Source organism: Vidua macroura, chromosome 20 (genome assembly GCF_024509145.1).
Source record: "Vidua macroura isolate BioBank_ID:100142 chromosome 20, ASM2450914v1, whole genome shotgun sequence".
NCBI classification, from domain to species: Eukaryota; Metazoa; Chordata; class Aves; order Passeriformes; family Viduidae; genus Vidua; species Vidua macroura.
The window spans coordinates 8,409,592-8,424,416 of NC_071590.1; the positions used below are offsets into that span (position 1 = coordinate 8,409,592).

The following is a 14,825-nucleotide window of genomic DNA, read 5'->3' on the forward strand; positions in this document are numbered from 1 at the left end:
AAGCTGCTTCACCTATCAGGCTTTTGTCCTTGTAATAAGTAGCCTCTGCATTTGCTGCTGGTTTAACCCTTGGCAGTGTCTGTGCAACCAGGGCGAGTAAAGGTGAGGTGGATTCAGCTGAAATCCATTTTGGAAAGAAACAAGAGCCCCAGAGCAGGCCCAAGTTTGAATCTAAATAAAACCCAACAGACTTCTTTCTGTTATCTCTGCTCCATCTTTCCCTTCCTGCCCTGTGCACACAGTGTCTGTAAATGACTAAAGTTGCATCAAATAAGGACTGTGTTTCAAAGAAAAATGTCGTTTATTGCTTAATGTGTCTGCCTCTGTTAGGGTCTGGCTCAATTAGTGCTAGAACAACGTTAAGTGTTAACCAGAAGAGCAAATGGATGTGCCTGGGCTGGGAAAATCTTTGGATGTTTCTCATGGCTGAAGATACTGGCTGATAACTTGGATTGCTTGGGTTGGCCCCTTCTTTGTTTTGCTCCATGAAAACAGTGATACATATTTTCTTTCTCATAACTCCAGCAGTACAAGAAAAGAGATGGCAGCTGCTGTGGTCAAGTAATAGGAATATATCCTTGCTGCCCAGACAGTTCAGTTGGCTATCCCATCCTTTGGTCAGCCAGGGCTGTCCTTTCTCCTGGCATGTGAAGATGAACATCTGGGCTCTGCAGCTGTGGGGAGACTCTGCCTGCCCTGCCCTGGGTGTGCTGCAGTGTCTGGCAGTGTCTGAGCCTGTGGAAGGAGGAGGCTGTGTCTGGCAGAGAAAAATGCCCACAGGTTGTGGGTTTGACAAGGTCATAGCTGGGAGTATGTGAAATACTCCCTCAGTTTTTCTTTTCTTTAAATAGAGATCAGGAAACACTTTGCAGAATCAATACAGGGAGGAAGGAGGAGATGAAGATGGAGAGTGAGCAGAAGAAGAGAGGGATGCAGGTGCTGTGCATGGCAGTAGGAGTGGGGTCTTCTGCTGCTTTTCTGAGCAGTGTCCTGAGCCCCAGGGCAGCTGGTGGGTGGTGTCACCACAGTCAGTGGCTTGTCCCCTCCAGCTTTGTGAGAGCTGGGTACAGGCAGTGTCAGCCTGGCAGGCAGGGAGATGTTTTTGTGCCCTGTGTGCATAAACCTGCTTAAGAAGCAGCTCTGTTGCTTCAGCCTCCCTCCTTCACCTCCCCTTCCTCGTGTGGAGGTGACTTTTCTGACTGCAGGTTGTGTTTCACGCTGAACTGAGGCACTCAGTGCCTGCACATCCCCTACCCTGGGCACTTTCCTGCCATTTATTTATTTATTTAAACACATTCTCACTTCCAGCTGTCAAATTCCAGTGCTGCTTCCTTGGCCACAGTGCTCAGGTTTGGCTCATGTGGAAGGTGTTGATGCTGCCCCTGCTGCTGGGACAGCACTGACTGTCATAATCTCTTAATAAATAATTAAACCTGAAATATTTGGGGGCTATTTTGTGTCACAGTCCCCGATGTTGTAAGCACCATCTTTCAGTTATATTCATTCTCTCCTGCCAGGCTAAGCTTTATCACCTGGATTTTTATGAATGGGTCATTATTCTGAAATGTGAGCATATGAAATATGACTAGTGTTAGATTTCAATACCTTTTTAAGATAGTGAATGGATTGGGGTTAAATACGGCGTTTTAAGCTGTGTGACTTCATCTATTTTATGAAAAGTCATGCCACAGATTCTGTAAGGCTCCAGCTGAGTGATTAAAGTCCCATAATATTCTTTTGTAACCCATGAATAATAAGCAGGAGCTGAGCTGCCAAAATGAATCAAAAGTGAGTTTCATTCAGAGTCATTTCCCTAGTGAATTGTGACAGCTGGACAATGTCCTTCCCTTGTAGAGACACTGAGCTTTTTCTAGCCCAGAACACGTTCAGTGAACAAGGTTTCAGGTGAATGGCATGCCAGGAAGAACCAGTGCTGTTTATTCTCATGCTGGCATAACTTTTGCCATCTGCTGCAAGGCAGGAGCAAGTCTGAGCTTGACCTTGCCTTGTGCTTCAGTTCAGGGGATGTTCCTGTCCTGCAGCCTGAGGCTGGGGCTGTGCTTGTGCTGGCAAGAGGCAGGTGCTGGTGGTGCTGAAGGCACTGCAAGCTGCAAACTGTGACCACTGCTGTGTGGCTTTGATGCCAACAAAGCAAGAAAAACCCAGCCTGAAAACAGAATTCCAAACAGGCAGGAGATGGTGTTTTACTGTGGATATTTAGAATTCTTTTTTCCCCCTTATTTGTCTTTTTTGTTGTTGTTGCCTCAGATTTTTGGTGTGTGGTCATGTTTATTCCAGCTGTGTTGCATCCATGCTTATAGCAGGTAAACTGACAGGAATTCCACTTGGAAATCCCTACTTGCAGGGTCCCTGGTGTGGTTATCCTTTCCCCCTATTTATATTTCCTTTAAACTCTTAACCTGTGCTGGTTTTGACTGGGGCAGAGAAAGAGCCCCATGTGATGAAAATTAACTCTACCCTGACCCAAACCAGCACATGACCCTGGATATGAATTCATCTTGCAAAAGCTGATGTAACTCGAGTGGGTGCTGAATTTACCCCCCACAGAAGTCAAGCTCTGATATTGCACATGGGGCTCTGATATTGCAAATATCACCGACTGCAGTGTGCAAACACATCAGCACACAAATCAGCTGGAGTCCCTCAGTCATTTACAGTCTTCCCAAATAAATTTAGTGTGTTTTCCCTCTGATCAAGCAGGCACAGGGAGCTCCAGGATGGAGGGAGGGTGAGCAGCATTGCCAGGAGCACTGGCTTATCCAAGGCTGTGCAGCAAGCACCTGCAATCAGGATATCAACACAAACAGGAGGGCAGAGACTCACAGTTTGGCTATTCTGACATAGATAAGGAGAATAATGAGTGTCTGCATGGGGAGATTTTGCTACATGATAATAGTGTTTAATTTTGGGCGTGGGGCAAGGCTGTGGCTGCTCACCTGGCACGTGATGAAGCTGCAGTAACCTGCCATGAGGTGATGATGAAGCTGTAGTAACTCACCACGAGGCCCAAGCCTGATGAAGCTCTACTTTTACAGAGGCTTTACTTTTTAACTTATGCAATGCCCACAATTAGCATTTAAATGGCCCCACTGCCCCGGTGCAGATTAGGTACTGTAAAACTCCTGTAAAATTACTGGAGCAAGGCCACCCAAACCTCTGTCACAGCACATCAGCACCTTTCTCATAGTGCAGACACCCCTGTGCAGGGCTGGGTGATGCAGTAAAATCTGACAGCTCAGAGAGGTGCTGGACCAGCCCAGGGGTGCAGTTCAGGAGTTAAGCTGCAAGGTTTTGGCCAGAACTACCTGCAAATCACCTGTCACTTCACCCCGTGTGTCTGTCAGTGTTTGTGCAGCTGTTGAGAACGTGGGGTTTGATTTCTAAGCACGATTTGGGGTTAAGTGAAGGGGCAGTTCCAGCAATTTTAAGCTTTGTGCAGTGTTGGATGTAATCTGCTGATATAAAGTGTCCTGTGCAGCCTGAGTGGTTGGGATTGGAGCTGATGACACAAAACTCTCTTCTTCAGTGACAATTGTAGTAGTTATGTACTATTTGCTGAACTCCCAGGGTAGAAATCTGCTAAAATCAAGCCCCAGGGTGATGAATCCTTCAGGTTTGTCTGCTCAGGGAAATCAGCTGGCACTCTCCTGTGCTGAGACAAGCCCAGGCTTCAGCTGCAGTGGTTTAGCCCTGGCTGTAAAACTTGAGGGTTTTCTCTAAAATGAAATCAGTCTGAAATCAAAGTAAATTTCCACCCTTCCCCAATCTGGAGGGACTCATTTGTATGAGGTTTCAGCAGCAGAAAATGTGAGGCTGGTTCCAGTGTGAGAGGGTTTCTTTGAAATCTCCACAGCTGAGGCTCCTCAGAGAATTGGGGATGGGAACTTTATTTTTAGTCGTGGTCTAGATTTTCATTGATCTGGGCTGTAAGTGTGGCAGCAAATGAAAGAAGCATTAACACTCGGTATTCAAGAGCAGGGACCAGGCCAGGAGCATTAAATTCTCAGCATCATGACCACAGCCCTATTTGTAACATTAAAAATACATTTGGATGCTGTGAATTTGGCAGATGTCAAGTGTCTATAAAACACTTGGTAGAGGGCAGCTTTCTGATGTGAATAACAACATTCAATTGAACTATATATTGGCTAGAATCAAATAAAAATAACATGTTTCTAGCACAACACCAGCAAGCAAATAGAAACCATGGAGGTATTTTAACCATTACTGGGGGGAAAAAAACAGTGTTAGTTCAGTTAATCCCCAAGCAAGGAAACTTCATCTGAAAATTTGCTTTTTCGCCCACTTCAATGACATTTTCTAGTAACACACAGGCCTCTTAATTCCTATTTGCATATTTCCTGGTACTGAAGTATTTTCTTGCACAAGATTCCTGATGGGATGCGTAAAGAGGTATTTAGAAATTAACACACCCACTAATGAGCTGCTGGTTGGTGGGGTGATGTGACAGCTCTGTACCTGGGCTGGAAGGGGAGGAGGAGGCTGTGTCCATCTGCAGCACTGCAGGGATTTGGAGACACTGACTGTAATTCACTGGGCTGGTTTTTGTTGGCTGGAATAATTGTTGCTAACGCTGTTTTTGTGTGTATGAATGTCAGCCTGGTACTGTAAGTCAGTGGAACATAACCTTTTAAAGAATGCATCACTTCCAAATTTAACAAACAAGTCACAGTCTGGTCCCACCTCTCGCTTGGGTTATTTTCTTCCCTCCTTCTGCTGCTTGGAAGGTCTCGTGTAAAAAGGTGACACATGGAACGATGTGTGGTCTGACCTTAGGAGTTGCTTGGGACAATGCCAAGGAAAGCAATTTTTTAGGCAGCCTCTCAGTGATTCATGGCTTACCTCTGCTCCCTATTGTTTTACACCGGTGCCTTTGGAGTCTTTTGCTGTCGCATCTCAAGGTGAAGGAGGTTGCCGAGCTGTGGCTGATTCATGGGCTGTGTTTTTCCCTCCAGCTTTGGAGAATTTGGCAAACAGCAGAGCTGCTCACTGGCTGCCCAGCTTACCTGAGCTCAGGCTGTGAGCTGGAGTTGAGTTTTCCACCTCCTGTGTGTGATGGCTCAGCTTTCTGCTGTGAACACAGGAGCTCGTGCTGCATAAATACTGGCTGAAAAACAGGGATGGCTGAAAACACACAGTGACCTTAAACTGAGGAGTTTAACACCCTTGGGTGTTCCTCTCCATGAATTGTTTTAGGAACTCACTTCTGCAAGGCAGCCCTGGCAGCAGGACACGCCACATCCCCTCCTTCCCTCCTGCATTCAGGATGTGCAGGACACACTAAACCACAGGAGGAGGAATGTGATCCGTGGCTGAAGCCTTGTACCAAGGCTCTGTGCCTGGAGCCTCTCCCCCCGTGGCTGGTCCTGCCCTCTTTGCTAAATTTACACTTAGAGCAGTTGGGAAGCTCGGGGTTATTGTAAATACAGGTGAATACAGGTGGGCAGAAATGCTGATGTGTGACTCCAGTTCAGAAGGCTGAATGATTTCTTTATTATAACTATGCTATAATACATTAATATACTATTTAAAGGAGATACTAAAACTACAAACCTACTTTTCTAACCAACTCACAACTCGTGATCCTCTCTGAGAGTCCAGGCACAGGTGGGTTGGATTTGCCATCAAGCTCAAACAATCCTCACCAGAATCCAATCCAGCAATCACCCCAGGTAAACAACTCTCCAAACACATTCCACAGCAGAAATAGAAATGGTTTTCTCTTTCTTCTCTCTGTGCTCCTCTATGAAAAAATCCTGGGAGAGAGCAGAATGTGCTGCCACACGAGGTCAAACGTTAGGGAAGAAGCCTCGGACGCCGCTGGCCGCCCGCTCTGCCTCCTGGCCGAGCCCTCTCCATCCACACCGAGTTCCTCAGCTGGTGCTGGCACTCAGGGGTTGCATAAAGTTGAATAAATAATGCTGATGGGTTAATTGTAGCTTGCAGGCTCAGTTGTTGATTAGAGTCATATGGTGTTTTTTCAGTACATCACAACCTTCGTTTCAACATCCTTGTTTCGTATAACCACAACAGATTATCTTTATTTATTCGTGGTCCTCTGGCCCCAGAATGAACTGCTGGTGGAGGAAAGGAAATGCAGTAACTCCACTCCTGGTTGCTGTTTGGGGTGTGTGCATTTCCATGTTTCCCAGTTGCTCTGATGAGGAAACCAATAAATGAGTAACGCAAGGTGACCCCAGTGCCGGGCCACAGCTGGGAGATCACTGCCTGTCATCCAGCATGGGAACCAGACAGACTGGAATAAAAGCAATTCCTATCCTCTTGACACTGTTTTTCCCTGGAATTTCTGTCCAAAAGAAACCTATTAATAAAATCATAACAAAAGCAGTAAGAAAATGCTTTTAAAATTAATAATTCACTGTTGTAGCAGGAGCAGAGTGTGAAGGGAAATGCATATTGTGGCTCTGTTTTCCCCTCTCTTTTTACAGCTGAAAGAATTGTCATTAGTTACATTAATAAACTTCTGTATTACACCTTGAGCAATTAGACCTACTTTCATGCCCTAGATGTTGGTTTCTTATCCCCTAATAACACTGTTTATTAAATATGAGGTGTTTTCTTATATTTGAAATTTGTTTTTCCTTTGTTTTTCTATATGGGATGGTGATGGCTTTCTTTCATTATTGGTTAATTTTCTTTATTTGTTTCCTCTATACACAGTGTTTTACTTTCAGATGCTATGGTTAGAGTGTACAGCAAAAAAAGTTTAATTGATTTATTTGAACTGTCTTCTGGTTTTTTTTAATTGTACATGTGCATGAAATAACATTTTTTATCCAGTTCTGAACTTTGCACCACATCTGTCTGACAGGGCCCCCCTGACTTAAAAAAAAAATAGATTTTCACATAGTGTTACTTTCAGCAAATGTTTGAAGAAATGTTTTCACCTCTAAATTATATAAATGATATATTCATTATAGAAATATATATAGATTATATCATGAATTGGTGTGTTCTGACTCATGTAAGGAACATGCAGCTCTTTTTTAGGAGAATAGATAAAGATTTATGTCTTAATGGCTAAGCAAATATTTGGAACAAAGTTTTAAGGAATGAAACAAGTGTTTATGAGCAATTCTGATTTACTCAAGTTTGCAGTTGAGTTCCTTGTGTGTTTTTTTTTTAATTTTTTAACAGTTATGGAAGTGTTTTCTCTTCTCTGAGGGACGAGAGGCAGGACTGGAACAGAAGAGCAGCTGCTGTTTGGTCTCTCCCCCTGTCCCAGCCACATTTCTCACAGCAGCAGGAGAGCACAGTTCTTTAATTCATCAGATGGAGCAGAGCACACATTGTCTCATTTGTGTTTTTCCAGAGTTTTTAAGGAGGTGAAAGTGTCAGGACCAGGTGATGACACCAGTTTGCCTTATTTTTGGCAGTTTCGAGTGCTCAGGGACAGAATCCCTTTTTTCTCTGCTCAGTGTTCCAGGGGCAGTTTTTAGGTGGGGGTTTTGCCCACCCTGAGTGTGCTGCTTTCCACTGAGCAGCAGGAAGTTGTTCTTCACCCACTTTCCTGTAAAGGCTGGTTTTTATTACAATTATTATATATAATCATTAGAGAAATTGATTCTTTTGAAGAAGCACTGAATTCCTGGGATTGTGCAGAAAAATCAATATTTGCTGTTAGTGCTGAAGCAAAGGGAAACAGCAATTGGTATCTGTAAAGAATTTCAGGCTGAATCTTGAATTTTGTACAGACCTATGCAAAGCTCAAGCCATGCAAGACAGTTGCTGCTCGCTTAATAACCCACTTATTAATTACATTACAGAGTAATGTGCTGCAGGCCTGAGTACAGAGACAGAGCTAAATAAGTTGAAAAAAGCATTTTTTGCTTCTTTGCTTTGCAGTTAATCCACAAGCCTTTAAATGGAGGAGAAAATTTAATTCTCAAAAGCATTGGAGAGGCTGCTGGGGGCTGTTCAGCCCTGGTACAGCCACCCTGCAGCACATTTTTGTGTGTTCATGTCCCTCATCAACATCTGTGACACCAATCCATAAAGTGTTAACTTTCACATGATTCAGAAGATTTTTCAGAGGAGACTCTTCCTCCCCCCCCCCCTCTGGAAAATGAATTATAAACCATCTCCAGCTTTTATTCTTTTATTATAACCCAGCTATATTCCAGCAAAAGCTCCTGGCAGATAGTTTCCTCATCCATTTCCAAATGAAGATGTGTTAAATTTATTTGCTGAAGGAACTTGTAGCTTGTGCTGTAACCTTGGTCATGGGACTGGATATAAAACCAGAGGGATAGAAGCCCACTTAACAGCAGGGAACAAAGTGGAGCTGGAGCTGGAAATGTTATCAGGCTGGGAAGGCAGAACGTGTAGAATTACTTCAGATTTTGGACATGTGATTTTGGACATGTGGCTTCGTTCACTGCATCCACGTGTGGCTCACACTGCTTGTGTGAGGTCAGGCTGTGCCATGGTTGTGTAAAAGGGACCAGGTGCCCCAAGGAAATAGCACTAAAATCCAGGTGAGAGCCATTTCCTGGGCTCCACCTCTTTACCTGTGCTTAGAAAGAGCCATTCCTCCTGCAGGTGTGTGGGAGGCTGAGCTGCCCATTCCAAAGGAATCATGTTTTCCACCAGGATAATGTCCTGCTAATTCAGCAAGGGGTTTGGGCAAGCACTCAGTGTTCTATATGTGTATTTTTAATTTATAATTAATGATGAGCATAGAGGTCTTGTGGAGGTTTCATTTTTCTGCTCTAAATATGTGTTGATCAGGAGTAAGTTCTACCTCTTTTTTCCACACTTAGTATGTCAAAATACATTCCAGTAACCTTAAAGAGCTGATTTCATAAAATATCTTGATGAAATTTTGCCAAAGCATTATTGTAAAATGGATACTGAAACCCTGGCCCACTCAGGTTCAATATTCCAACGTGGTACATTGACTTTTGTTGTGCTGCTGGTATTTTCTTTGTAAGAAAGCTGCTCCCCTCCAGTGCCCCAGCCCCAGGGACTGTTAAGAGCAACTGTGTATTTCTTAGAAAGGTGAAAACTGAATGCAGATTTTCTTTCCACTCTGACCTTGTTTCTTTTCCAGGCCCTGGAAGAAGCCCAGAAAGCCATTCAACAGCTCTTTGGTAAAATTAAGGATATCAAAGACAAGGCTGAAAAATCTGAACAAATGGTGAGCAGCACTTTCTTTCTGGCCTTTGAAAGGGAGGGGACACTGACTTTTCCTGTCAGTAACATTTTTGTGCTTGGTCCTGGCTGTTGGTAATTTCCTACTGAGCCTGTGCTGAACCTGTAGTGTTCAGAGGGCTGCTGAGCTGACACCTCTGCAGTCCCAAAGAGGAGAGAGTGGCTTCTTATCTCCTGAAAATTCCATTGCTGGGGCTCGATACTCAACCAGAATCCTTTTTCATTCACTAGGTGAAGGAAATCACCAGGGACATCAAGCAGCTGGATCATGCCAAGCGTCACCTGACCACCTCCATCACCACCCTCAACCACCTCCACATGCTGGCAGGGGGGGTGGATTCTCTGGAGTAAGTGTGGGAGCTCTTGGTGCTCCTTGGTGTGAAGTTTGTGCAGTGTTCTCTAGGGGTCTGTCACAGCCTGCCTAGCTTTTTGGAGGGAATTTTGCTTCCAAGTCTGGATTTCTGCTGGCAGATCCTTTCCATGTTGCTCTGAGTGACCCCCAGCCTGCGTTGTTGTGTTCAATAATTTGAAGCATTGATTGCTTGAATTGCTCTGTTGATCCCTTGGTGATAAGGAACGAGTCTGGCTTCATTAAGGAGTAGGACAGCCTGTTAGGAATCCTCATTAGGGATGTGCTCTTGGGAATTTGGGAGGATTTTTGTCACTCTTGTATCTAAAACTGCAATGAGTTTTGGTAAAGGTCTGCTCTAGTTTTCATTCTAGCATGAGTTTGAGGAAACCTTGCAGCTTGTACCGTGTGTAAATTAGGGGTTAAATATTTCTACTAATCCTTTTTTGTTTTTTTTTAATATGCTTGAGGAACACACAATCTAGGAAAATACAGTTTTTTTACATCCTGCATATGTGAAGTTGCACGGCCTGTTCTTGGTTTGTAGCAAATCCTGCATGAACAGTCGTGAAGTGCTGAGAATTAAATTTTACTTAGCCTGCTGTCTCCACTGGAACGATCCTAAAGGATGATATAAAAATAAATTAACTTGATTTTCATTTTTTTTTTTTTCCCTGTCAGTTCCCTGTGAAAGTTATTAACAGAGAAGTCAAGGCTAATGGCTTTTCAGCATTGTTCTCCTCTGGAGAAGCTTTAACTCACACTTTGTGTGTGATGACGAATGGCTTCACTCAGGTCATTACAGAGAAATAACATTTACTGCCTCCGGACCCATACTGGGAAGCGGATGCATTCAGTAGTTTACATGTTCCTTGCCAAGTGTTGCTTCTGACATTTATGGTTTTTTTTTTTTTTTTTGAGGCATTGTTAGATGTGTGCCAGATTGGTTTATTTTAGCATCGCTCAAGTGAAATTTTAATGCTGCGTTGGAATGTTAATGAAGAGCTGCGTGTTTTAGAAAAATAAATGTCAGTAGGGACCAGCATGACCCAGTGGGGATGAAGTAACCTGTGGAATTACCACCCAGGATTTTCATTGAATCTGCCTTTGTAAATCTTTAATTTCCTCTGCAGGGCTATGACCAGGAGGAGACAATATGGGGAAGTTGCCAACCTTCTCCAAGGTGTTGTGAATGTGTTGGAGCACTTCAACAAATACATGGGGATCCCTCAGATTCGACAGCTCTCTGAAAGGTAAAAGGTTCAAACCCTGAGCACTTCCTTTCCTGCTGGGGAGGAAGAGTCGGAAATGTTTTAGGCAGGTTCAGAGTCTCAAGGATGTGAAGCCTGGACATGGTCCTTGGAGCTTCTTTACAGCCAAAACAAACAGGTTAAAACTGGACAGAGTTTGCTCCAGTCTGGAGCAGCCCATTCTGTTCAATAGCAGTAATTAGTGTGGGTGTAACTGGCTCTGTGCTTTTTGCTGACTGGCTTTTCATTTTCTCACCTGGAGGAGCCCATGGAAGTGCAGATTGTTCTGGGTGATGCTCACGTGCAGGTGTTTGTGGTGAGCCCTGAGGTGATGCTTTCTCCTGCTCTGTTCAGCTCAGCGATGGAGCTCAGCAGGCTGGCATGAGGCACAAATCTCTTCATGCACATGGTGATGTCTGGGCCCCTTTGTGCCTCACCAGGAACATCCCTGCTGCTGAGCTGCTGTCAGCCTGCAGAGCCCCAGGGCTTGGACAGGCAGGATTTCTCCTTGTGCCTTTGCCAAACTTGGTTATTCTGAGCACCTTCAGTTTCTTCTGCCAAAACCTGCTCCCATTGCCCAGTTCTGCTGAGATTTGAGGCTTAGAGCCAATCTTCTTCTGCTGGCCTTGTACAGTTTTGATTTTCTGAAGTGGATTACACTGATTTGGTGAGTTTTGGTGCAAGTCCCCTCCACCCTCAGCAGTAGCAGGTGAGGGCTCAGTGGTCACTAAACCACCATTTCTCCTCAGTCTTGGCTTCATTTGGGGTGTGACAGCTGGAAGTGGAGGGAACAAGGTCCTCCCTGTTCTAGGGGACATTGCTGTCCCTGCCTGAGATGACTTCGCTCATTACTGAGGTACTCAAAGGAGTCTTCCAGGCACAGACATTAATTTATTTTTTTGGTGACTCTCTTTGCTAAGACAGCAGCTGGCTCCCTGTGTTGTTTAGTGATGGAAACAGAGTTTGAATGATTTGTTTGTAATGTTTTCATGTAAATCTGTTGGACTTTCTTTATGGTATAGACACCTCTTCCAGAAAACACAGATGGAATCCATGAAACAGAGCAGAAGAAAAATCCACTCTAAATCCAGAGAAGGGATGGGGCCTTGTTTAACAAAGCATTTGACCATAAGCATTTGCTTAAATGAACATGAACATCAAGGAAATGTAAACATATGTCAGTTCTTTTCTGAGTTGAGCCTGTTGTCTATTCCAACCTCGTGCTCAGAGAGATTGCTTGCAGTGGTAATGCCCTTTGGGCAGAAACCTGCTGTCACTGGCCCTTTTAAGGCCAAATATAATTTAAGCCTTGCTCTAGAATTCTGGCTGGTTTTCCCTTTCTGGTGGATGATTATTTAATACTTTTGTAGTTGCTGATTGTTATAGAAACCAGTTGAGGCTCCTGCTAAAGGCAGGGTGGTTTCGAGCCACGCCAGCAAGACTGGCAAGGACATGGAGGAAAACTTCTTTTGTTTTATTCTCCCTTCAAGATAAGGATCTGAAAAGCTCAAGAAAGTCTGTTCCTCCTATTTTTAGAATTGCCTCGGCAGGGTTTTCCGTCCAGTGTTTATACAGGGAGAGCTGCACCATCTGGTAGTGATAGAGGAGGCTGCTTGTGGGGTGAGAGGAGCAGCTCTGGGGTGCTGCTGGGAGCTCTTTACTGCTCCACATCCAGGCAGAAAATTCCTGCAGGGAGGTCCATGGCACCATCATTCTGCTTTTGGAGTTTCACTCCATGGCTCTGTGTTAGGGCCTGGTTTGGAGTTGACTTCTCTCTCTCTCTTTTGCTTGGAAATCCTTTTGTGATTCATGAAACATCAGAGGAAGTTTGCCTGGCTTCTTGTAGGGATATTTTTAGACTGTGAAAATTGCTGGGGTTTGGTATCTCATGGATTTGTTTTAATGGTACAAGTGAAGCCTCTAGGATGTTTGGGAAGGCAAGAAATGCTTTAGTAGATGTTGGCACAGACCTGTGACAGTAACCAATGTCTGTTATATACAATAAGCCCATTATATCCACTGCTAAACGAGCAGATTCTGTTGCTTTCTGAAATAAAAAGCCTCCTTTTTCATGGTGTGAATGGAGTGAAGCCAAGTATGAATGGGAAACCATGGGAAGGAGAAGTGCCTGCTTGGTGGTGTTGGATGTGCTCTTTGTCATGGGGTATTCAATTTAGGTTGCTGCTCCTGGATGCTGTGAGAAGTAATGATGTGTTTTTAATGTTGTTTTCCACCTGTTCTGTCCCTTTGAAAAGAACCAAGCCAAAATCCCACTGTAAGGATTCATTGGAAACCTGGACTGAACTCTCAATTAGTTGGCTTCTTGTGCTGATCCTGTTGAGTATTAATGTAAAAATGTCACAGTTCAAAGCCAAATGTAAATATTTTCCTAAGAGCATTCCTAAAGCAATTTCTAATGCAGTGCATTGGTAGTTGTTGTAGTAAACAGGAATATTTTCTTATCTCTCACTCCTCTGCTGTTTTCTGTCTGTGGAGGGAGATACAATTAGTGGTCCCAAACCCACCCAGAAAAATGGTCTTGGAGGCCTAGCAGATAGTGGAAAAAAGCCTGGAAAGTATTTAGGAGAAAGATAATTACAAGTTTGCCACAGGAAAACAGGCTGGCTCAGCCTCTTTTTATCTCAGCAAGCTGCCAGGCATGGTTTAAGATTTCTGGTAGCTTTGGCTAAAGGAATTGTGGTTTGTAGTAATTGAATGTCATTTGAAACATAGCAGTGGGTTTTCTTGTTTTTATTTTTTAAAGGCAGGGGAAACGGAGAACAAAAGCCACTAATAATAAAACAGAAGTCAGAGAAACAGAAATCATTAATAGCTGGATATCCAGAGGGTTTGGCAGCCCCAGGAAAAGGCAATTCCCTGCTCTGTGGGATGGATGCTGGGATAGCCCAGCACGTTTCTAGGGGAACCTACTCAGGGAAAGAGACCCTTATCAAACCCACCTGAGGCTCTGAGAGATCCTAAATCTCTTATCTGGGCTTGCTGAGCCAATTCACCTGGTGAAGTGGTTCCACACACACCCTCAGGCACGTGCAGGGAGGTCCTTCAGCCTGAATGTCCAGGCTTTTATGGCTGCAGTTTCCACTGCATGGAGAATATTCTGAATTATTGCAAAGCTGACAGCTTTCCATGGGGGCAGTAATCTCCAGTGGCTGAAGTAAGTGCCCCCTTTGTCCTCTGCCTAAGGCAGTTGAGCTCTAAAGAGGTGGCAGAAAGGTTTTCTTGCTTCTGGGTGTGTGTTCATAATTGTGAAAATAATTCAGTGTTTCTGTGTGTGTGGTTATATAAAAAGGGATTTTTACTGGGAGGGCACTGGGGCTCCCTGTCCTTGCTCACACCTAAACTTTTGGCTACTTGGATGGCTCTGCCCTGTCCCTCTCTTAGAAAATATGAAGGAAAATTAAAAAAAAAAAAAGATTCAAACTTGTTCTCCCTGCCTGCTTTTGAGAGATTTTTATGCAGGACCTATTTTTAAAAAAATGCATATTTTTAACATCCCACTTGAGCAAGGCATTCCTGCAAGTTTCTTAATTTAGGGATATGAGAATCCCCATTAAGACTATCCTTAAGTACTTTCCTGAATCAGAGCCTAAAACAACAAAGCTTGTGGACAGGGCTTTTAACTGCTTGACAGAGGCTCTTTTAAATTTGTTGAGTCTTTAGGAATCTGGCTGCTGCTCTTTTCAGTGCCTCCACTGTGCTGCACTGCAGCTGTTGTCAAACAGAAAAGTCCCCACAGCCACCCATAAGGGAAGAAGTATCACTGCTAATAGCTTCCAGTTGTTCATACAAACTCACTAATTTCTGTGACTCCTAATTCCACACGCTTCTTGTTTCTGGATTATTTAAAAGATAAATTTCAGTCTGTTTTCAGTGTCCTTTTTTTTTGTTGTTGTTGTTGTTTTTTTCCCCACTTCTTTTCCTGGAGAATGAAAGGTTTGTTTCTCTGATGCTTTCTCCCATGAGCTACAAGTGCTTTCTTGTAGAATTAC

At 43.9% G+C, this 14,825-nt stretch overlaps 1 protein-coding gene across 1 annotated transcript in view; it reads left to right on the plus strand.

Annotated features, from left to right (window-relative positions):
• VPS53 (VPS53 subunit of GARP complex) overlaps positions 1-14,825 on the plus strand; it is a 63,401-nt gene that overhangs the window by 9,220 nt on the left and 39,356 nt on the right. The window contains exons 5-7 of the mRNA XM_053995706.1: positions 9,116-9,202; positions 9,448-9,563; positions 10,699-10,818. Of these exons, the coding sequence (XP_053851681.1) occupies positions 9,116-9,202; positions 9,448-9,563; positions 10,699-10,818 (323 nt within the window). The remainder of the gene's footprint in view (positions 1-9,115; positions 9,203-9,447; positions 9,564-10,698; positions 10,819-14,825) is intronic.